Source organism: Mauremys reevesii, linkage group 21 (assembly GCF_016161935.1).
Source record: "Mauremys reevesii isolate NIE-2019 linkage group 21, ASM1616193v1, whole genome shotgun sequence".
NCBI lineage: Eukaryota > Metazoa > Chordata > Testudines > Geoemydidae > Mauremys > Mauremys reevesii.
Genome location: NC_052643.1, coordinates 18,385,958 through 18,408,448, shown reverse-complemented (window position 1 = coordinate 18,408,448; position 22,491 = coordinate 18,385,958). Strand labels below are relative to the sequence as shown.

At 53.7% G+C, this 22,491-nt stretch overlaps 1 protein-coding gene across 14 annotated transcripts in view; it reads left to right on the top strand.

The window, feature by feature from the left end:
- CHD5 (chromodomain helicase DNA binding protein 5) overlaps window positions 1–19,697 on the top strand; it is an 85,869-nt gene extending 66,172 nt beyond the window's left edge. For 7 of the 14 annotated variants that reach the window (XM_039508908.1, XM_039508909.1, XM_039508916.1 and 4 more), the window contains 11 exons: window positions 426–585; window positions 1,487–1,566; window positions 3,097–3,229; window positions 4,165–4,254; window positions 5,285–5,422; window positions 7,155–7,263; window positions 7,617–7,749; window positions 8,632–8,827; window positions 11,464–11,627; window positions 12,063–12,177; window positions 16,046–17,862. In XM_039508908.1, coding sequence (XP_039364842.1) covers window positions 426–585; window positions 1,487–1,566; window positions 3,097–3,229; window positions 4,165–4,254; window positions 5,285–5,422; window positions 7,155–7,263; window positions 7,617–7,749; window positions 8,632–8,827; window positions 11,464–11,627; window positions 12,063–12,177; window positions 16,046–16,164 — 1,437 coding nt within the window. In that variant the 3' untranslated portion in view covers window positions 16,165–17,862. The other 7 variants (XR_005590333.1, XR_005590332.1, XR_005590331.1 and 4 more) reach the window with 7 other exon arrangements.
- Window positions 19,698–22,491: the final 2,794 nt, after the last annotated feature.

Sequence of the window (22,491 nt, the reverse complement as noted above, 5' to 3'; positions counted from 1 at the left end):
GTCTCCTTCCAGACATGTCTCCTGCAGAGTAAATGCAGGGACAGCAGGTGAGAGGCAAAGTCTGTGGGAGCCTGGGGGACTTCTCAGCTCCTCTTCTGCACGTGAAGGGCCCCCTGTTAGCTCACCTGGTAGAGCTGCTGCCTCTCATTCCCGAGCCTGGAATGCAGCAAAATGCAGAATGTCCGTGCTGGTCCGGACACTGGGTAGGCAACTGTGCTGGCCAGTCAGATCTGCTCAAGTATCTGGCTGCTGGCTGGCAAATGCAACAAAGCCACTGTGAGCTTGTTCTCACCCGGACACTGATGGCCACACAGTCTGTGAGGTTATAAAATGCTGGGAACACGTCTCTGATTGGCAGCTCTGCTGTCTGACTGTATTTTACAAACTAACCGGGTGTGTTATTCATTCATGTATCTGTGCCTCAGGTTCAGGAGTTTGAACATGTCAATGGGAAGTACAGCACCCCGGATCTGATCCCAGAGGGGCCGGAGGGCAAGAAATCCAGCGAGGTTGTCTCTTCTGATCCAAACACTCCTGTCCCAGCCAGCCCAGCACATGTGCAGACTGGGCCAGCAGCACAGCCAGGTAAATGTGACAACAAAGCTGCTTTATGGAGAGCATAATCCTGGGGCCAGACACTGCGGAGACAGCAGGATGGGCCCAGGTTTCCAAAAGTGGTTGGAGTTGTTCAGATGTCCAGAAAGCAGGCTGCCACCCTCTGCAAACCAGGCCCTGCAGGGTGTTTGAAGTTGGGCACTCAAAATCACGAGTCGCTTTTGAGAATCTTGGCCACGGTGACTGAGATCACAGCATCTATCTGGCTTCTCTCTGATAACGCCCCACAACGGCTGTCTTCACTGCCAAGTGAACTCGAGTTCTCTACACACGAGTTATCTCCTCTTGAGTTAGGCTCTGGCCTCGTCTACACTAGGAACGTACATCGGCAGAGCTACGTCTCTCAGGGGGGTGAAAAACACTACTTAGCTATGCTGACCTAACCCCTAGTGCAGACAGTGCTAGATAAAGAGACGAATTCTTCCGCCAGCCTAGCTCCTGCCTCCTGGGGAGATGGATTACCTCCGCTGACGGGAGAAGCCCTCCCAGCGCTGTGGTGAGTGTCTACCCTGGAAAGCCAGGGCTCACAGGGCCATTTGGGATCCACTGGGACTTCTGCTGAGTTCTAACATAGTTACAAGCTGTTCTTTCCCTCTCAATAACAATGGTAAGTTAACAGTTAGATGCAGTTACTATGGAGCTTTTGAGAGGTTTGTGTCTATTTCGAAGTTAAGGATGAAATTGCCTAAAACCAGCAACACTTGACTTAAAAATAAGCTTCCCACTCATAATCCTTGGAATTGAGTTGAAAAGTTCAATAGAACTTTTCAGGGAGGCTCGACTCCCAAAGGGTTAATCGTACCCGATAGCACCAGGCTCATGGCCCAGCGGAGTGCAGTTCACCTGGTGTCCTTTGTTGTTGTTGTTTCAGACAAAACAGAAATACAGCTGGGGTTCCAAGAGGAAAAGGAACAAATGGAGCCAAAGCCCAAGAAGCCGGCTGAGAGCCAGGTAGGGGGAGTTCCTTTCACCCTGCTTTTCTTGGAGCTCACAACCCCCATTAGCAGCACACGCAGTGTCCCCAGGATACAGCAGAGCTGGGCTGAACCAGCAATTCTTTCTCTGCTTCCCTGGGCCCTGTGTCCCAACCGCTTCCTCTAACTTAAAAATACAACAAAGCCTTTCCCAGGGCTCCCCGCCCAGCCAGCCAAACCTGCTGTAGGTCAGACAGAGGCAGTTTACGAGAACCCTTCCCTAGCTGGCCCCAGGGACGAGGTTCTTGCTTCTGCCATCCTCCGAGCCTTTGTCCGTGCTCCCTCCCCCCAGGGGCAGTGTATTCTGCTGTCTCAGGAACCTTTGTGTGCTCCGGAGCGTGGGGCATGCTGCAGGCTTCTCCACCCTCTGGGCTCCTGCTGGTCACGCAGAAGGGTTTCTGTGGCCTTTCCTTCCTCGAGTGTCCTGAGTACTGATCTTACGGCCTGCAGAGTGACCAGTGCTTCATCTGCCCTGCCGCGCTGCCCGGAGTCTCTCAGCACCCCCTTTGTCTGCGCTGGTCTGCACAGTGATCCCCAGCCCCTGGTGCCCTGCAGCGCTGCTCAGATCCGCTGGCTCCTTGCCCTGAAGCTCCTGCTGAGCATTTCCCTGCAGCTCTCCCAGCATCCTGTGCAGCCCACCCCCACCATCCCATGACAAGGGTGCATGCTGGGTGCTGCCCTCCCCTTGGCTGAGTAAATAACGCAGTGAGCCCCCCTGTGTGAATGAACACAGCGCCCCCTGCCTGGCCCCAGCCTAACCCTCGCCTTGCGCCCCTACCGGAGTCCTGCCGGCCCCGCCCTTAACCCTGGCCTGGAACCTTTCCCAGTCCCAACTCTGACCCTAAACTGGGGAGAGCTACTGTAACCCCCACCTGCCGGCCCCAATCCTGATCCTGCCCTGGGAGCCCCGCTGGCCCTTAACCCCCATTTTGGGCCAGCAAGTGTAGCAACATCTGTAGCAGTCCATGGAAATGGCAGCTAATCTAATGGCTGAATTGTACGAATCTCACCACGGCACATCCTGATTTCCCCCCGTTTCCTCTCTTCAAGGGCATCGTTACAGCTTAATGGTACTGGACAAGTAGCTAATTATTTCCTAACCTATTTCCCTTTATGTACCTACAAACTGCACCCGGCGGGGACGTCTGTCTGCACAGCCTGGAGTTCTGAAAACCTGTGATGGGAATTGTACTGCTCAGCCCTTACGCTGCGCAGCACGTTCTGGTGACAGGTGCTTTGCAAAGGAAGGGTTACGCTCCTGCCTTCCCTCACGGATCATGTTTAAAGCACTAGTAACTGAGCCACACACCCCAGTACTCCGGAGAGGGAAACCGAGGCAGAGAGGTTCACTGATGTGGTGTCAGCTGTAAATCAGAGCCAAGGCAGGGCTGCTGGACCACATGTCTCTGACCGGTTATAGTCGGGGCTTTCTGGGCAGTTTTGCAGTAACATACCCTAAGCCCTTTGAGCTAAAGTGGCTAATGTGGTGTCCTCACTTGAAATCAAGGGTCCAGCAAGTGCAGAGAAAGCTGAGAATGAAGAAAACCAAGAGAGCTCCGGAAACGAGGAGAAACCGAGAGAAGAGAAACAAGAAGAGAGCGAAAAGGCTGAGCCTTCGCCTGAGCGGCTGCCGGTGAGAGGTGAGGCAGCCTGTGACTCTGGTGCACCCGCTGCATGCGGAGCTTGTTTGCCCAGCATCCACCAAGTCTGGGGCAGACCCAGCTGTCACAGCATCGCTGGAGAGACTGTTTCCTTCCTTGTTCAAGCCCCTGTGTGCATTAATGCGGTGCTCCCCCAAGTAGGATAATAGCCTTCTCCTGCTGCTAGCTTCATAGCTAGTCCTGTAGTTCAAGTTACTCTACCTCAGTGCCCGAAGGTGCAGGGTTCAGGTCCTCCCAGTGTTGCATGATGGGGTTGTTACAGTTGTACATAATGGAATTTGTTTGTACCTAGGAAAGCCCATAAAATACTGTATTAAAAGAATGTAAAGGTTGCAACGTCAATTACCTGCAAGTTAGGAAATGCCCGTGCAACCTTAATTGGCCCCCCTTGTGTGTATTACCATAGAGTCTGTAATTACAAGATCACATTCTATTTTTCCCCATAGTTTTTAAGGAACTTTTTTGTATGTAATGTAACTTGTAAAGCAGAGTGGCTAATCTCTCTGCGGGAGACATGCACCCCTCTTTCACAGGCCTATGCCCACTAAGTGGCACTTCAGTGAGGCTTAGGTCTTGTGCTGATCCCTCACCGAAGAGCGTGTATCCTCATGCTGCTGGGAGGGCTCTAGTGCTGGGCCTAACACTAGAATAAGCTCTCAATTTTATTAACATAATGTTTGCATCCGTTTACGATGCACATTGAGGTTTACTCATCATACCACAAAATGTTTCAATTTTGATGAAACTGCATTTTCTGACAGACAACTGTCCTGTTGGCCATGTGTCTACCAGCTGTAGTATGCAGGCAAACAAATACTTTGCAACTTTAAATAGGAAAGGCAAATCAATCCAGCGACACTGGTAGGCATTTCTGCCCGTTAATCGTCTTTCATTGTCCTATTTAATTCCTGCAGATGAGGCAATTCAGGAAAAAGAAAAGCCATTGGAAAAATCAGAATTAAATGCCTGCCAAGGTAAAGGGGAAGATAAAGAGTACAAGCCAGGTAAGATGCTCATGGTCTGAATTGCAACAGAGAACTGATAAAAACGAAGAGTAGAGCATTGTGTGTGTTCTGGAGCAGTGCGCATGCGTGTGAATGTGTGACGGGGCGTGTGCCATGTGTCTGTAGCATGTTTGGTCAGGGAAAGGGGAATATAAAAGCAGCTCCTGCGAGTTCATGTTTGTGTTGTGGTGGTGCCCACTGGCTGTGATCACTATGCACACACCTATAGCGATAAGCCAGATCCAGCCCTAAAGGGCTTAATTATGATGTTCAAGTGCATTTATGGACCATGTTTGCGGCTCCTACACCTCACCTTTGTGAGAAACGGCAGCGCACCCGGGAGCTGTGTATCCTGCCGTTTCATGCTGACTGTTCCTCTGTGGCTTGCATTCACAAGTGGACACGAAGGCCCAGCAGCATGCAAAGAGTCTGTGCGAGAGCCAGAATGGACCTCAGGAGGGACTTAGGGTCTTTCTACTCTGCAGTTAGACCCCCGCGGCTGGCCCGTGCCAGCTGACTCAGACTCCCTGGGCTCGGGTGCAGTCTGAGCTCTGGGACCCTCCCAACTTGCAGGGTCCTAGAACCTGGGCTCCAGCCCAAGCCCAAACGTCTACACTGCAATTAAATGTCCCCTTACCCCGCGTCAGCTGGCACGGGCCAGCCACGGAGTTTTAATCCAGCTGCAACCACTAGACCACACTTCCTAGCAGTTGTAGCAATGCCAGTGGCTCAGAATAGCTCTAGGGACAGGCAAGAGAACTGACTCTCCCCTTATTTCCTTTCTGAGGTGGGGGTGGAGCTCTATACCCGGAGCCGCCTCACCCCTTCCTATCTCCAATGGCTGGCGGGTGCTGCTTGTGCTTGATGGGAGGCCAGGAGGCAGGCTGGTGATATGCCCACATGGGGGTGTTTTGGAGAATGACTTTAGGAGGGAGCTGCTGTTCATGGGGCAATGATGTGAAATAAACAAGTCAGCTCAGCGTGGCAGGGTCAGTTGTGCTCGTCTGATGTTACTGTCTTTGATACGCAGAGGATACCAAGGTGGAAGAGAAGGAGCAGAGTGAGACTCAGCAAAATGGTGAAAAAGAGGAAGAGGAGGATGGGAAGAAGGAGGATAAAAATCTGAACTTTAGATTCATGTTCAACATTGCTGATGGGGGCTTTACAGGTAAGAGGGTTTGGGGCTGAGCCAGAGCATCCCAGTCACTTTGAAAGTCTTTGCATGCGAAAGCTGCACAGTCTTTGCACAGGTTCTCTGCATATTCCGTTAAAGAGGATTTGAGCCTCACAGTGCTTTAAAATAATGGAATTCCAGTCCCAGAACACAGTGCCAGATCCTCGCTCTGTGCTGGCAGTCACTGGCTGCTGGGAAAGCGCAGCTCAGGGAGCTGGCTTGAGTTTCTCCTGCGTTGGTCTGTGATGCTACAATAATCACCAGCCTTGTTTATCATGTGAGTGAGTCTCACCTCAGCATTTGCGGCACTGTGCACTCAGCTCAGATTTTATAAAGTACACCTGAGTGACTAATAAAACTCCACAGAATATCCAAACAGGAAGCACTACAAGAACCAAATCTGCTTTATTCCAGTTATGCTCGCTGTTAACTTTTTGTATTTCACTAGGCTTGGCCTGAGAAGCTAGACTGGTCAGGTTGATGTTCTCTTTATACTCCCTTTCATTTTCTGACCTTCGTTATATTGGGGTTGCAGATGCTGCAAAGGAATGTTAGAGACATTTTTTTCACTGAAAGCATTCGCTGGGTTAATTCAGGTCAGCATGTCCATTCAGATTCACATTTGCGACCCTCCTGGTTTTTAATACATGCACCCTACATTTTGAGCCGAAACAGTTTGACCTTTTCCATAGCTGCATACTTAAAACGCGCTCCAGTCCCGAGGAGTGATTGCATCACTGTTCAGCCCCAAGCATCACTGAGATTTCCTGTCAGTTCCTTTTTCTTGACAGGCCTCTCAGGCCTGCCCCAAGTGCAAGTTATGATGTCACAGTTGTCATAGCATCCACTGTAACCATAGTCTGTGCAGCCCATGGCACTGAAGGAATCATTAACATCAAACCTTAAGCCAGCGTGGAGTCCCCTGGGCTTCTAGGGGACACTGTGTGGGTCCCTTTCCAAAGTGGGCCCTCGACTAGAGACTTTCTTTGGTAATGAAGTCCACTCTCCGGGTTGAGAGAGAGCCTCCCTCTTCTTTCCATGGCCTGTTCCTAATGCTTAGAGATGGCACCATCAGCCATGTAATTAAATCTACTGCCCACCAGCTGCATGCCGGGGCTTAGAATGCTTGTAGGCATGCCTGAGTAACACAACTTTAGCTGTTGTCATCTAGCTCTAGTGTCATGAGTTTTCTGGGGGAGCGGTCTTTGCTCATTTAAAAGTATCTATAGCTGTCATTGCTAATGAGCTGGCAGCTTTCTATAGCCAGTGATTTGTCCTTCCTAAAGGGAGCAAAGCTGCTCAGAATAAGAAGGTAGAAGATGTGGTGTTTGTGAGACCTGTGATTTGGTTCTAAGGTGTCAGTTGACGATGCCATTAGCTGAAATGGGTCAAAGGCTACACCTAGTATATATGGAGATATACCTATCTCATAGAGCTGGAAGGGATCTTGAAAGGTTATTGAGTCCAGCCCCCTGCCTTCACCAGCAGGACCAAGTACTGATTTTGCCCCAGATGGCCCCCTCAAGGATTGAACTCACAACCCTTGGTTTAGCAGGCCAATGCTCAAACCACTGAGCTATCCCCTCCCCTTTTTTTTAAGGAATGGAAGGCTTGAGTCAAGTGGCTGCAGGCAGGAATACGTCTCTTGGCCAGTCCTGCCTTGCGTTCTAGCAGCACGTACGCTCTTGTGCTGCTGGCTGAAGGTGGCTCTGCTTTGCCTTCTCAGAGTTACACACGTTGTGGCAGAACGAGGAGAGAGCTGCCGTCTCCTCAGGCAAGATCTATGACATCTGGCACCGGAGACATGACTACTGGCTGCTGGCGGGAATTGTTACGTATCCTTGAACTTGTAGTGAGAGCCCTTGCCACTGTGGACAGGGAGGTGACCGGAGAGGCTGGGCCACCGTGGGGTGATGGGGAGGTGATCAGCATGAGCGAGATCTGAGGAGACTCCCCTCCTGAATGCTGGTCTTGACCCTGACACCGGCTCCGTCTCTGGCGGTGGGCAGGTTAACTGCCCTGAGTCGTTGGCACCTGGGGACGACAGTTGGAGTGCTGTGCCGGTTACTTAGTGTTGTGCTTTGAAGATGACGAGAGCTGGGTGTCACTAAGCAAACTCCCCAGGCTACCCAACGAGACTGCAGTTGGGGATCTGGTCTTTTCCCTTAACACCCCTCCCTGCACCCAGCCACGGCTATGCCCGCTGGCAGGACATCCAGAACGACCCACGCTACGTGATTCTGAATGAGCCGTTCAAGTCGGAGATACACAAGGGGAACTACCTCGAGATGAAGAACAAGTTCCTCGCCCGACGGTTCAAGGTGAGTCTGGAGGGAAGGTGCCCCCCACGTGAGGAGGCAAGTGGAGCTGTGCCCGAGGGTGGGGAGTGGGCTGCAGTCATGTCTGGCAGCCTGAAGACAGCCAGGGAGCGTGAAGAGAGCAAGGGCGTGAAGTGCCCAGCAGGGAGCCCGTGGCACCAGACAGATTCATAGGGAATGGGCTGCAGACAGCCCCTGACCCCACATGCTGCTTATCCTACATGGAGTGGCAATGAACCACTGCAATGAGACTGTTGCCTAGCAGCTTACGTAGGCCACGGGCCTCTTGTCAGGTATCAGGGGCCCGTGGAGTGGGTTCCCCTGGGCTTGTTTTGGGAGCTGAGCATCGTCCCCACTCACTCAGCTCTTACTAAGCTCAGCAAAAAGAACTGCTGTGGCTTTGCATGAACGTCCATGGGTATAAATCAACTGTCCTCTGATGCTCAGCGTCTAACAGGGCCGCCTGCCAGATCCCTGCTCTGTAGCCCAGGCGGGAGTGAGTTAAAGTTGTTGCCATCCACTTGCCACGGGCTGGCCTCTGCGCGGTGAGTCAAGGGGTCTCCACTTGATTCTTAGTGGCCAGGTGTCTATGCCACCAGTCAGAGCAGCTGGCACTAACCGCCCCCCCCGTCTGAGCCACAGCAACGTCTGAGGATTGGCTAAGCCCCCAGACTGACCCCTCAGCCTCCACTTTGGTGAGATGGAAAAGCCTAAGGGGAAGGGGAAAGCCTGCTCCCCCCTCAGTGGCTGCTGGTCCCTCCCCGTGTCAGACAGGGGGCAGTCAGAGGGCTGGAGCGCTGGCTGGAGTAAATCAGCATCGCCAGCACAGCACCCATTTATCCCCGCCAAGGATCTGGCCCTGACTCTTCTCTGGTTGTGTCTCAGTTGCTGGAGCAGGCCCTGGTGATAGAGGAGCAGCTGCGAAGGGCCGCGTACCTCAACATGAGCCAGGACCCGAGTCACCCGGCCATGGCACTGAACGCCCGTCTGGCTGAAGTGGAGTGCCTTGCCGAAAGCCACCAGCATCTCTCCAAAGAGTCCCTGGCTGGGAACAAGCCTGCCAATGCTGTCCTGCACAAAGGTTTGTCGCCGCTGCCTAGCCTGCGCCCTCCCTTGTCGCCTCACAAGCCGGGGCCAGCCGCACGGGCTCTCTGGGGCTGCGGCATTCCCAGCTGACTTGCAGGGGGAGTGGTCCCGGCCTGGGGCAGAGAGACAATAAATCCGACTGGGAGGAAGTGACTGGCTGGTGTTTCTGTCTCACAATGTTCCCCTGGCCTGGAGCTGGCCATGTCCCTCTGACCTTTGACCACAGGGACTGTAGCCATTTGTGAGGGCTTCCAGGGCAGGAGCAGAGGGGAAATGTCAGTGTGCGGTGGGTCGATTCTCATGGCTCCAAGGTTGCCAAGGGGAGATCGTCCTCCCAGGGCAGAAAAGACATGACATAGACCTGAAACGAGCCCTGCTTGTGATGCTCAGCAACACCCCCCTAACGAGGGGCTGCTCGCCAGGTGGTGGTGTCCGGGGAGCCCTGGTCGCGTATCCCCCTGGCAACCCCAGGGATTGCATGGCACCCCTGAGCCTAGGGAGATGGAGAATAGCAGAGGAGTGAGGCGTTCTCAGCCTGTGTCCATACAGAGGTGCCCTGGCACAGAGGCACCTCTCAGAAGATCACAGTGGCCGCACTGTGTGTGTGGTTGAGGTCACCATCCTGAACCTGAGTGTAGCTTTGCAGCCGTTCCTATTGGCAGGTAAAGAGGCGTTTACTCGCACGGCTTGTTAACCAGCCACAGGCAGCCCCCGCCTTGGGGCGGTAAGAGCAGCACCCGGTGCCCCGTTTGAATCTGGTGCATTGATTTGGAGCAGATCCTGCCTAGCACAGGGTGTTGTGAGGGTATTTTGATAGTTCCCCACCCAGCCAGCGTAACCAGGAACGTGCTTTTCACCCGCTCCCAAATGTGCATGCGCTCAGGAGATAAAATGCCATGCCTGGCTGGTCGGGACTGAAGCCCAGAGTTAACAGAGATGAACAGCCCCAGGCCTAGATGAGTCAGTCTGATGGAGGCTGAGTTTGGAACCAACCACCAGCAACCTGGATTGTTCCAAAAATCAGCAGCGGCTTGCAATCCGGGGGCTCTGGCAGCAGTGCCCATGGGGACACTTGCTTCTCTGGAGGTACATGGTTAAAGCAATGGCAAAAAACGCTGCAGGGCTTCCACACCCAAATCCTCCCTTCATTTTCCTGACGACCCGAGGACAGGATCTTACCTCCCCTGAACCATTACAGGATGGGGTTGAAGTGTTCAGGGATACTGGCCCAGGCAGTCCAGAAGTGACCGTAAAAGCAGGGGATGTTCCCTTCCTGCTCCAAACCACCCCCCAGGAACAGAACATGCGTCTTCTCCCCAAGTCTCGCTCTTCCTGCAGGGTCTCCCTGTCTCTGCCCTGTGTTCTCTCTGGCGGGAGGGTCTCACCCAGGACTCTGGTGGAGTTAACAAGGCATGTTTACCCAGCAGCTCTGAGCCAGGCATTAGCTCCTGCTAACAGGGTGGGTCAGTGTAAGAGTCTTTCATCCCTTGGCAGGGCCATGGATCCTGCCAGCCTGATGCAGGCAGCCCTGGGTGATAACAGCTCAGCAGCTCTACTGATTCATGAGCTGTCAATGCGGAAATAGTCACTTGCATAAACTGCAGCCAATTCTGCCATAGCTAGGCCCACTGGAGACTGGTGAGGAGTGTGCAGGGGCAAAGGACGGAGCAGGTGCTGCTCCCTGGTGCTACATAGGGGTGCCCAGCCAGAGACTGACACAGTCCATGCCAGAATTTGGTGTGCAAATGTGATGGAATGCGAGAGCAGAGAGGGCAGAATGTAGCTTGTTTGCCGGACACAACACAGCTGCTCCAGGGGGCTCTGAGCAGCAGTTAGCTGTCCAGCGCCCTTACTGTCATTGTCTTCAGATCCCAGCCAAGGGCCATTACCATAACATCCCATGGGAGCAAATCAACACTTCGATGGGGGACACGGATCTGAGCTGTGGATGGGAAAACACTGGAAAAGTTCTGCCATTTACAAGGACACAAGAAAAATACAAGTAGCCAAGTATGGGCAGAAAATGAACTAGGCTGGCAGCAGCTCCCAGATATGCAAGTACCTGTTTGCTGCCATATCTGGAGAGCCAGGCAGGAAGGCGGGTGGCTGATGAGAGAGCTGCTCTCCCTCGGGCTCAGAGGGGGCAGTTTGTGGAATTAGACGGGTACATGGTTTACAGAACTGCTGCTGCACATGGCTGCAGGCAGGTGCTGCTCTGGAGCAGTTAGAGAGGCCCACAGCTTGGGGGATTCTGACATTAGCTAGGATTGAGGGGGATGGTTCGGGGTGCAATTAGGAGGGCACAAAGTGTGTGGAAATCACTTCCTTTCAGCACAGCAGTGTGCGGCGAAGGAGGTGCAGGCATTTGGCATGTGTGGAGAACAACGCTGCCATACGCCCACTCAACTTCAAATCTGTGTCCCTCTCTGCAAACTGATCTCTAAACCCCACCAGCTTTCCCTGTACAGCTCCCGTGTCTCCTCTCCTCCAGGGTCCAGGACATGTCACCGTATTTTCACCCCCCACGTAACCTCACTGGAATCAGTTAGTCCCTTCTGCTCCCCTCAGGATCAGCGTGGGAGAGCAGATTTCTTAGCTACACCGGGTGTAATCGGTACATCTGTGTTGCAGTTCTGAACCAGCTCGAGGAGCTGCTGAGTGACATGAAGGCGGATGTGACCCGCTTGCCGTCCATGCTGTCCAGGATACCACCAGTCGCCGCTCGCCTGCAGATGTCTGAACGGAGCATACTGAGTCGTCTCACTAACCGAGGAGGGGACCCCACAGTCCAGCAGGTCAGAGAGAGCTGAAAATAAGCATGGGGGCCTGGGCAGCTTGGGCACTCTGGCTCATGCGAGCGCAGTTGTTCAGTCTGGTAACCTGCATGGAGAGTCTCTTGCAAAGCATCTCAGTATGGTGCAGTGTTAGGTCAACGTATCCATCCTCTGCCGATTAACTCCCTAACAGGCCCTTTCCATCTCTGACTTCCGTGTGCCGTGTCCTGTGCTCCTTATGTAGGCCAAACAGCTCCTCCTCTTCCCAGGTCTCCCACGGTCAGCTCGGTGGTGTCTGCGCAAAGCTCTCTTTGGAGACCCCGGAGCGTTTTGCCTGAGCAGAACTGAAGCAGTTAGGCTGGGACGTGTCCCGGTGACTCCAGGGCGCATCATGCAGGGAGAGCAGGCTGGTTATCTGGGGATCAGCATAGCTGTTATTTTCTCCTGTTTCTCCAGGGCTCCTTTGGGTCCTCCCAGCTCTACAACAACAACTTTGGGCCAAACTTCCGAGGTCCTGGACCAGGTGGGATTGTCAACTACAGTCAGATGCCGCTGGGACCTTACGTGACCGGTAGGTTGAGATTTCTCACAGCCTCTTTCTCTAACTGCAGAAATTAAAGTGGCAAATTTCAGTGGGCCACAAGCAAAGCCAAAGACCACTGGGCAAGCAAGATGTTTTCTCTCTTATCAATAGATATTTAGCCGTTTCCAAGATTTTCCTCTGCAGTTCTTATTCCCACCTGAGGTAAGGCCATGCTTATTACTATCTGCTAAACGTATCGTATTGTCCCGTCTCTCAGGCGCTGCCTAGTAACATGATTCACTCTGAGTGTCAGCAAATCACAAGGTGGAAGGAGTTGTTAAATCCAGAATGTTCAGGAGCGTCTAGTTCGTGTTGCCTCCTCGACACGGCCCCTAGTCACGCTGCTGCAGCAGCACGTACCAAGTGTTATATGGCCCTGTGGTAAAAGCACAGGGTTCACAAAGGCACATGTGCTGCTGGGCAAGTCACTCCTCCAGGCACAGTCAGCTGCGGGGGTGGTCCTCAGAGAGCAGCTGTAATTGGTGCAGTCGCTGAGGAGATGCTGGAGTGAAATGATGGGTCCACTCTTGGTTTCTGACCAGCCGTCCCACGTCCTTGCACCCACTAATGCCAGTGAGCAGTGGTGCCTGTGCGTTTAGTGAAGCTCTTTAGTCTGATGGCATCGGACAGGGGAGCAGCCTTTCCGTCAGCACCATTCACAAAGTAACAAAGCTCCTAGGGCACAGGCCTTATCGCTAGTGGCGCACACTACGATATATCTAGCTCCAGCTTTGTAAGGATAATGAATATCAAACTCCCCTGCAGGTCTAAGTCGGTATGGAGAGTGTTTGCAGAGCCTTGGGGCCAGGGCCAGCTCCAGGCACCAGCGCACCAAGCTGGTGCTTGGGTCGGCCCATGGAAGGGGGTGGCACATCTGGGTCTTCGGCAGCAATTTGGCGGCAGGTCTCCCAGTCCCTCGCGGAGGGAAGGACCGGCCACCGAATTGCCGCCGAAGAAGGAGAGCAGCCGCCAATCGTGGCTTTTTTTTCCCCCCTCTTCGCTGCTTGGGGCAGCAAAAAAGCTGGAGCCAGCCCTGCTTGGGGCTAGTGTGCCGGTCATTGGGGGGTTCATCTCAGACTCACCATTTTGGTTGCTTGTTGTTTTTTTGATAACATGTTTAGGGAAATGTCCTGTTCTTCTCGTAGGCGTAGTTATGCTCATGCTTGTGATGCTAGGTCATGGCTAGGCTAGCACTTAATGAATTCACTACACTGGGAATTGACATCTTTGGTTTCTGGAATCTCTGCATTTTGTTCTCTTTGAGGAAATGTCATGAGAACAGGGAAAACTATTCTATGCAAATCAAACCTCACATTCCCTTCTGCTTCTGAAGAAAGGAAGTTCCTAGACCGATGTGCCATGTTGCCTTGAGAACGTATTTATGTAGAAATATCATGTGTACTTTTGCATGGAACCTGTCTGGTGTCATCCCTTCCAAATTCCAGGTCAGGACTTTGGAAAGCCTGAAGAAGAGCCAGCTCCCAGAGAATCCATCCCAAGTTTTAATCTGAGTTCAGTCAGTGCTGAGCTGATGAGGTTGGCATTGCACAGATATTGGAGAAGCTCAACACCGTGATGTGAGCTCTCAGTGCAGAGGGCACGTCAGTGAGACATGCCGTACAGCCAGAGTCTTCTTTTTTCAGGACTCGGCATCCATTTGCATTTTCCTCCTTCTCCCTTGGTTTGTGTCTTGTCTGAGCTACTAATTAGTGCATTAACGAACACACCAGTCACAGCAACACAGGAGGCTCTGCCATCCATTTCTGCCTTGCAGTTTTACCGTGGTGGCATTGAACTCACCTTAGATCTCAACTGAAATGCAAAGGAGTCTTCAGCAAATAACCCAAGCTCTGGGAAAACACTCACTGCCCCAGAGGATTCAGCCTGTCGCTTGGTGCGGTCACGTCGGATGACAATAGGAATCGTCAGTCAGCGAGCAGTCTTTAGCCAGGATAATTCACCACTTTGCAAGGATCATTCGAGTACGTTTCCTCTCCTGTCCTCCTCCCTGCAGCGCTCTGTGTCACTGCGGGTGGGCTGGAAGCCAGGCAGCACTCCGAGGATATGGCTGGGAGCCTGACTCGTGCAAGTGCACATAAAACAGCGGTGTAGACGGTGCAGCTCAGGCTCACCACCTGAGTTCAGACCTAGCTGCTGCCCCAGCGGCAGTGTCCACACTGCTACTGTTAGTGCATTAGCCCAGGTGGCGCTAGGGTGAGTCTGTCTGCCCGGGCTGAGCGGCTCGCTTCTCACGGCCAGAGGTGCTGGGGGCTAGCCCGCTCTCAGAGCGCCGCTGGGTCTCACCTGTGAGGCCATTCTTCAGCGCCCTCTGAGGCGCTGCTTCAGAGACTGCCTGGGACAGCTTGGGATTATCCTATTGATTCCTGACCGTGAGCCCAATCCTGGTCCAAATCAGGAGTTAGCAGCGTGCGTCCCCTTTTCTCTGCACAAAGCTCCCATTCCACACACACCGGGACGAGCCTCACAGGTGGCTGAGGCCATTTTCAATGTCTTTGTCTTGCAGTTTCCTCCTAGACCCAGGAAATGAGCTCCTGTAAAGTAGCCAGTGGCAGGGCAGAGCTCCCTGGCCACGTGGCCAAGCCTGGCCAGGCATCGTAACTTTATATGAAAATAGAATGAAACCCAACACATGGTGTCTGGTTCCTGACGGTGAGACCCAGAACTTACCCATCAGCAATGCCCCCACTAGCCAAGGCCTGCCAGTGTCGCCTGGAGGCACTTTCCAGTTGATGAGCTCCACTCCCCCAGAAATGGTTCCCTACACTGCTATGTCATGTGAGAACTGCCTACGGAGAGCGTCTTCCTTTGCAATCCCCCCTTGCCATCCTGCCCATGGACACAGCACTGGGTGTTCTGCCCCCGCAAGTGGCTGGGTTTCAGTGGTGGGCGGCATGGCCCTCTGTGGTCAGTGTGTGAGACTCAGAATCATAGGACTGGAAGGGACCTCGAGAGGTTGTCTAGTCCAGTCCCCTGCACTCCAGGCAGGACTAAGTATTATCTAGACAATCGCTGACAGGTGTCTGGCTAACTGGCTCTTAAAAACCTCCCACAATCTCCCTAGGCAACTTATTCCAGTGCTTAACTTCCAGTTAGGAAGTTTTTCCTAATGTCCACCCTAAACTGCCCGTGCTGCAATTTAAGGCCACATGCAGGGAGCAAAGCTGCTCCAGGGTTGGAAAGGACTCTCCGGAACAGCTGCCACTTGTAGAAGGTGCTAAATCAGGCTATTTCTGAGAGCCGTTTGTTCTTCTCAGTTGTCCAGACGGAGTCCTGCCGATTGCCGTCCCCAGGGGCCATTCCCTCAGAGCCTTCACCATTGTGTTCCTTCCTGCGCACAGGCTCACCTTTCATCGAGCGCTACAGTTTGACTACTCAGCTCCTGCTTGAGACGGCTGAGAGTTCACCATGTGCCTCTCTCCTCTCGGCCCGGCCAGCTGCCCGCTCAGGGGCACTGACGACAGTTTTGACAAGCCAGCATGCTTCAAGCATTCCTAGCCGTGAGCTGGAGCGAGCAGTGGAGCTGTGTGCACTGGGCCATAAGCATCTTGTTGTGTAAATGTTGCATTTGCCTTGCTAGCGGGTGGTGCTTATATGTGAACTGAACACAGCCGTGTGTGCACGCGGGTGCTGGGCTAGGGGAATGAAGCTGGTGTGCTTGCTTCTAAGAACGTTTCCTTTAGGTTGGCCAGTGGCCCTGCCTTCTCTGCTCCTGGGGGTCAGTCACGCCCGCTTTGCCGGCACCTTGCACTGCGTTTCCGTGCACGTCCTAGCCAACACGCCAGGGAGGGGAATGGGAACCAGGTGGCCTGTAACGCATTCACTTTTGTTCTTGCAGCAACACCCAATGGGCCGCCCTCCAGCCACCCCGATAAAAAAGTAGCAGAGTCACTGAAAGATGGTGCAGCCTTGGAACGCAAGGGGAAGCTCGGTGACATCATCTGCATTGAAGACTAACTCAGCCCAGTGGGTGTTGGGGCCAGGGGCTGCCTTGCTCACATTTAAAGTGTTCTTCAAAACAAACCGCCACTCCCAGCCCATTTCAAGAACTTCTTAGAAGGGGATTTCATTTCCTTGTACATTTTTTGCACTTTCTTATTGAAGACTTGAAGAGTTTGTCTTGACAATGTTGGCTGAATTCTGAAGGGATTATCTAGTAACAGTATTTATGTCTCTGTTTTTATCGACATGTATCAGATTTAAAGGGAGACCGTATTGGAAGCTCTGTTTATAGTCCAGTTACCCTAAGGTAACAGTTAGGAGCCAGGCTTAATTCTTTTCTGTAGCCTCCTAGGTTCGTTCAATTTTTATGTCTGTTTTGTGTTTGAGCAAATGCATGCACACGTCAAGCCCTTCAGCCGCTGTTCTGCTGCCAAATGTCCCGTGTACGCGCAGGGAGAATGCGCCCGCTGTCCTGCCATCTCTCCGCAGGCATCAAGGGAGAACATACCCGCTGTGCTGCTGGATATGCCTGGTATGTCCTCCTAGTCCACTGATCTCGCCAGCAGGGAATGGGTTAAATGAGCGTGTGTTTCTCTTTCCTGACTGCTCACTGACTCGTGGCCTGTATCGAACACACCAGTTGCCTGGCCTGCGCTGACGCAGGGCAGTTTGCTGAGCTAATACACAGGTCTAGCTGGGCTAGCAGAGCGCGTTGGATTCAGGGGGCAAAGCCCTGGGTGCATTAGGATGGCGTGAGCTAGAGTGCGGGTGCTGTAGTTACCTCCATCGACACTCGTGGGCCAGACATGAAAACATGCCAGCAGAACAGCCTCCTGGGACCTTCCTGCGTGGCCCAGAGTGCGGCCCCCTGGCTTCCCAGGTAACATGCAGCGTGGGGAGCTGGCGCTTGTTGGTGTACACAGGAGTTTGTTTCCATGTGGGGTTGGGTGAGCAGGTCCCTGCCCTGCAGGCTGCCGGGGCGCCAGGTCACTGCATCTCTCCCAGTCAGGGGAGCGCTGAGTTGCTGACAGTGCCGTCTTTGCTGTTATGTGAGCTGAGGCCTAGGGTCTGCTGTAATCGTGTACTGAGCCACAGGGGTGGGGGCTTCCTTCTGACCGCGTGAGCGAATAAAAGGGCAGCCCGTCTGCCTTGCCTGCCCCCCGGCTAGCACCCAAGAGAAGCTTGTTAGATAGCAGCTTTGCTGTCATTGCCTCGTTTGGGAGCCGTTTTGCCCACTCTAATCTGCCTTTCACAGCACACGCCTGCGGTGACCAGCAGTGGTTTGTGTGATGAGAGCCACCCATCACCGAGGAGCCCCCTGCGTGCCGGGCAAGCACTGGTGTCTGGCCATGCACGAAGCAGTGCAGAGGTCTCAGGGATGGTTGTGGTGCTGCCACCCCACCACTGCCCCCATGCACAGGCTGTTAGCTCAAGGTTGTGTGTGGGGGGGAACTCCACACCCAGCCAGAGCCTCTTCCTCTCCGCACCTGCCATTGCCAGCACCTTCTTGGCACAGAGGCTGATTGCCAGGAGAGCAGCGAGGAGTGTCAGGGAAGTGCTCCTGGGTCAAACGCTGCACCTCGCCATCTTCCCCCCTTGAATTCCCACCTCACTGCGTATCCAGCTCTGCTCCTGCTGGAACCCGCTCTCTGGGCTTGGTGGGGCACTGGATTCTGGATGTTGAACTGGAGCAGAGAGAGGAAGCATTCCCCCAAGACAGCCCTACCCCAGCTTGGCTTGGTAAGCAGGGCTGGCTCCAGGCACCAGCTCAGCAAGCAGGTGCTTGGGGGCGGCCAAGGCGAAGGGGCGGCAAGTCCCTTGGTCCCTCTCGGAGGGAAGAACCTGCCACTGAATTGCCGCCGAAGAAGAAAGCAGCGCGGTGGAGCTGCCACCGATCGCAATCATGGCTTTTTTTTTTTTTTTTTCACCGCTTGGGGTGGCAAAAACCCTGGAGCCGTCCCTGTTGGTGAGCGATTGCTGGGACAGTGCAAGACATCTGGTCTCTGAGCTGACAATCTGGCACATCTGTCCATTGTCTCCTCTGGCCCCTTCGCCGCTGTCGAGAGCAGTGGCGTACATGATGCAGAAGGCTGTGGCTGGCTAGGTTTGTTACTAAGCCAGGGCTCCCTGCACTGTGCCAGCTTTCAGCCTCCTCTCTCTGGGCTAAAGGCACTGCAGTGGCGCTCTGCAGCACTGTAACAGGGGGGGGGGGGAGAGCCTGAGAACAGTAGGGCCAGGCTTAACTCTGCAGCAGTAGCGTTTCCCTGTCCTCTCCCTCCCCAGGGCAGGCTGGCTGCCCCAGCACAATCTGACCCATGTGACGCCTGTCAGGGCTCCCGGCACAGGCCTGTGAGGGGTACCAGTGTCCCCCACAGGGAAGGCTAATGCACCGTGCAGTCTGGAGGTGGGGACGCATGCACTGGTGGGTGAAATGCATTCTGGAATCGCGGGGCATTGCGCTCCTGAGACCCAGCCGCTGGAAGCAGACACTGAAGAGAGTTGCAAACATTAGCCTCGTCTCTGCAGGCAGGCCCCGGTCTAGTGCAGGGGCAGCCAATGCACTGTGACCTGCCAGCCACCTTATTTTGTGGCAAGATTTTTTAATGAGTGCAAAGGCTTCTAATGGAGAGGAAATTAGCAACTCTCATAGTTCATATCTCTGATGTTTACAGAGCTACCAGTGTGTTCTTCTGTCCAAAGTTTGTTTGTGGTGGTTCCCTCCTGAATAGCTAGAGTTCCTGTAGCAGTGTTTGGTTTGGTTTTGTTTGGGGTAAGATTACTTGGCACTAAGCTGTGTTTGAACCATTTCCATTCACCCCCCCCCCCCCCCCGACTGCCCATCACCTCCCCCCTCCTCAAGTCCAAATGAGATTAGAGTTTTAAAAGGCTCTCACTGCTGGTTATGCTAAACTAGCTAATAATCCCCCCCACCCCCCGGGAAGCTTTTTTTCTACTACCAAGTAGACTCCTCCCAGTAGCTATACCAGGGAAAGGTGCTGATGCCTGGACACTGGGGCCAGTATTAACTCCTCCCAACAACACTGTCTGCCACAGACATGATTAGGCAACAATTCTGAGCAAGTTGTGAAAGCTCCAGTGACATACAGACTAAGGCAGTGAAGATTTGGGGAAATAGATTAGGGAAAACCGGAAGCATTTAAAGCTACTTTGCCGTCATGATTCCTGGTTTGTTATTTTGTGATACGCAATGAACTGTGCTGACCTTTTGTAGGAGCGTTTCTGGCGGCTGTAGCCAACACAAATCACATTTACTTTGTACTCTGTGTGTATTTGTTTTTGTTTTCTGTGTTTTAAATAAATCCTTTAAAAAAAGGAGTCAACAAAAATGTTTCCCCATTATTTTTATTCTTACAGCCTCTGCAGCAGAATGGAAATGGGCAAGGAAGGGCTGTAGGCAGCTTGGGGGGGGGTCTTCAGCCCCCATGAGTCACTTGAAACCGCAGTAGGTTACCAAGCAGTGCCACGAACGCATATTCAGGTAGGTCTGACACACTAAGAGCAGGGCTGCTGACCACCGAAGGACACTGTTCCACCCACCCTTTCATCTCTGTCAGTACGGCAGGAGCAGTTTCTGCCTCCAGGAGCCAGCCAGCGTGCTCTGGGTGGGTCCATGCATGCACAGGCTCAGGCTTTCCCTCCCCTTTGTGAGAGCGTGAAAGGCTGAGAGTTGCTCAGCACACGGGTGGTTTCCGAAAAGCGCATTAGCAGAACTACAGGCACCCTGCGCTCAGCTCTGAGACCACTGACCACCTGGGTTGCAGGCTGAAGGAGCTGAATTATTGGCAGGGCCTGGAAAGCCGCTGGGCGCAGAGGGGCGTGCGAGCTGAGCTTGAGCAGGGCCTGAAACAGCTCTTTCTGCAGCCTGAGAGGGGTTATGGCTGCATTCCCTCCGGGGACATCACAGCTTGCTCGAAACATGCAGCCACAGGAACCACTAGGGGCGCTGGGATTGGAGAGCAGGAGAAGCCACACGCTTTGCCCCTGTAATGCCATGGCAGGGACCCAACAGGCATGGGGAGGCGCTGGTATGGGATGGTGCAGGATCCCCCCCGTGGGATTAATGCAGCCCAGGCTCCCCTACAGACATATTAGGCTGGTCTTTTATTTTGTCATTCCATAAATACAGTAGCTGAATATCAGTCGCAATCATCATTCAGCAGCACAATGCAGCCAGCTGGCTTTGCCTATCGTTTATGCAGTTAGAGCTAGCGTAATCACAGTCCTAGAGACATCTCTTTCTCTCTCTCGCTAAAAAGAAAGCGCTTTATTTACATACAAGGATTGACCATAAGACAGGACAATAACTGGCATTGGGTATTCACAGCTACTGGGTGCAGCGGAATTTTCTGGGGTAAATAGCAGGGCTCGCTGAATGGCGGCGAAAGCGCACGAGCACACGCAACAGCCAGAACTCCCCTGCTCACCCCCGGTACGCTCCTCGTACACAGGAACCAGAGAGAAGCCCCTGGCGGCTCAGACCAGCAAACCCCTCGACCCCCCAGCTCTGGGATGGGACACTCAAGGGCCACAGGAGCAGGCATTGGTGGCCAGGGGTTGGTCCCTCCCCCTTTCATTTGAACAGGTGCAGCACCACACAGGGCCCCCTAGGGAGGCTGGGGCTGCAGGTAACATTAGACGAGCCAGACAAAAACAGTCACTAACGTGCAAGTGCAGGCAAGGCTGAGTCAGCACTTTACACTCTCCCATCGCGGCGGGGAACTTTCTCTGGCCATTCCTCACGCGGGGGAAACCTGAACCCCAGCCTGCCACTGGGGAGCAAGCCCCACACCCTGTGCTTTTCTGGGGCATTTCTGTTTGGGTTAACACCACCACCACCACAGGCAATTACTCACTGACTAGCCTACGCCCCGCGCCAAGGGCAGCCGCTGCCCAAGCAGTGGGCCCTTTTGCAGGGCCCACAAGCCAGACGTTTATTCGCCTGCTCACACCAGCGGGCTCTCACATTCCATGTAAATACATATTTACACTGGGTTAGGAACAGGCACCCTACGCCCCAGGGAGCAGAAGGAGCGGGGGTGTGTGTGTGTGTGCAGGGTTGCAATCATCAGTCCTGCCAAATCCTTGAGTCAGTTCTTGAAAGGCAAGTGCTGACCTGAGCGTCACTGACGCACTGTCAGCAGGTAACGATGGCTTTGGGCATTTGGTTAAACGCCCCCCCTGACTGCAACTCACTCACACCCGGGCCCGAAGGACCCTGCCTGGCCTCTGGAGTCCACCTTGAGGCCTGGAATCCAAGGGGCTGGTCACAGCTGGGCAGGACTGCCGGCCATGGCATGTGGCCAGTCTCTGTACCTGGTGTGCAGGCTGAGGAAGAAATGGCCCTGACCAACACTTTCGTAACATTAGCGCCTTGCTGCTCGTCTGTTATCAGCTCAGCAACGCCACACGCAGGACTGAGGCCGCTCCACACTGGGGCTTAAGTTATTGCCAAGAAGTAAATAACGGGGTCTTTACAAACAAAAAAACCCCAAGTCTCATGATGGTCCCAGCCCTCTCTGCTAGTGCACAGCCAATGCAGTGAACAGCTTCTGTGTTTCCAGCAGGAGAGCAGGCCTCATGCCTGACCTGCTTTATGGACCAGACGAATGACTGGTAGAGCAGCCGCTGATCCACCGCCCTTGTTGCTGCTCACACTGCGGTTGTAGTCACTGGAGAACACCCTACACCGGGTGCTCCTGTACACGCCTACGGTGTGCGTTCAAGTAAAAGGGACCCTCTCAGGCACTTACGTTACAGATTCCTATCTTTAAACTGGGGAGAACGTTATGCAGGTGCCCAGGGGCCTGAGAGAGAGAGAGGTAAGTAACCAATTTGTTCAGCTGTGCCCCCTTCCCTTGCCACCCTAGGTGCTTGGGACAGACAGGCTCAAGCGTACCACTGCGGTTCAGCCAGGTGGGGGTGCAGCATGGGGCGGGGGTGTCATGGCCCCAGCCCCTCTGCCCCAGCCTGCAGAGCTGGAGTGAGGCGGCCAGGCTCGAACGTTGGCAGGATGGTGCTGTGGGCACCTGCCTGGGTGCCCGGCAAAGCACAATGAACAGGGAGCATTGAGACAGGCTCTCGTCCTGCCTGCCTGCCGGAAAAGCCTGCCCCACTGCACATGCAGCGCTGCAGGGAGCTAACACCCCATGCGACTGGCCCACCGCATTTAATCCAGCCTCAATTTGTAAGCTGCTGTAAAAAAGTTGTGCAGACTCTCCTATTACAGGAAATTTAAATTCAGTAGCAATAAGCATCAGGCCTGAAACACTGGGCAGCCACATGCAGTGTCCTCAGAGCAGCATTCTGTTGCCATAACCAGGG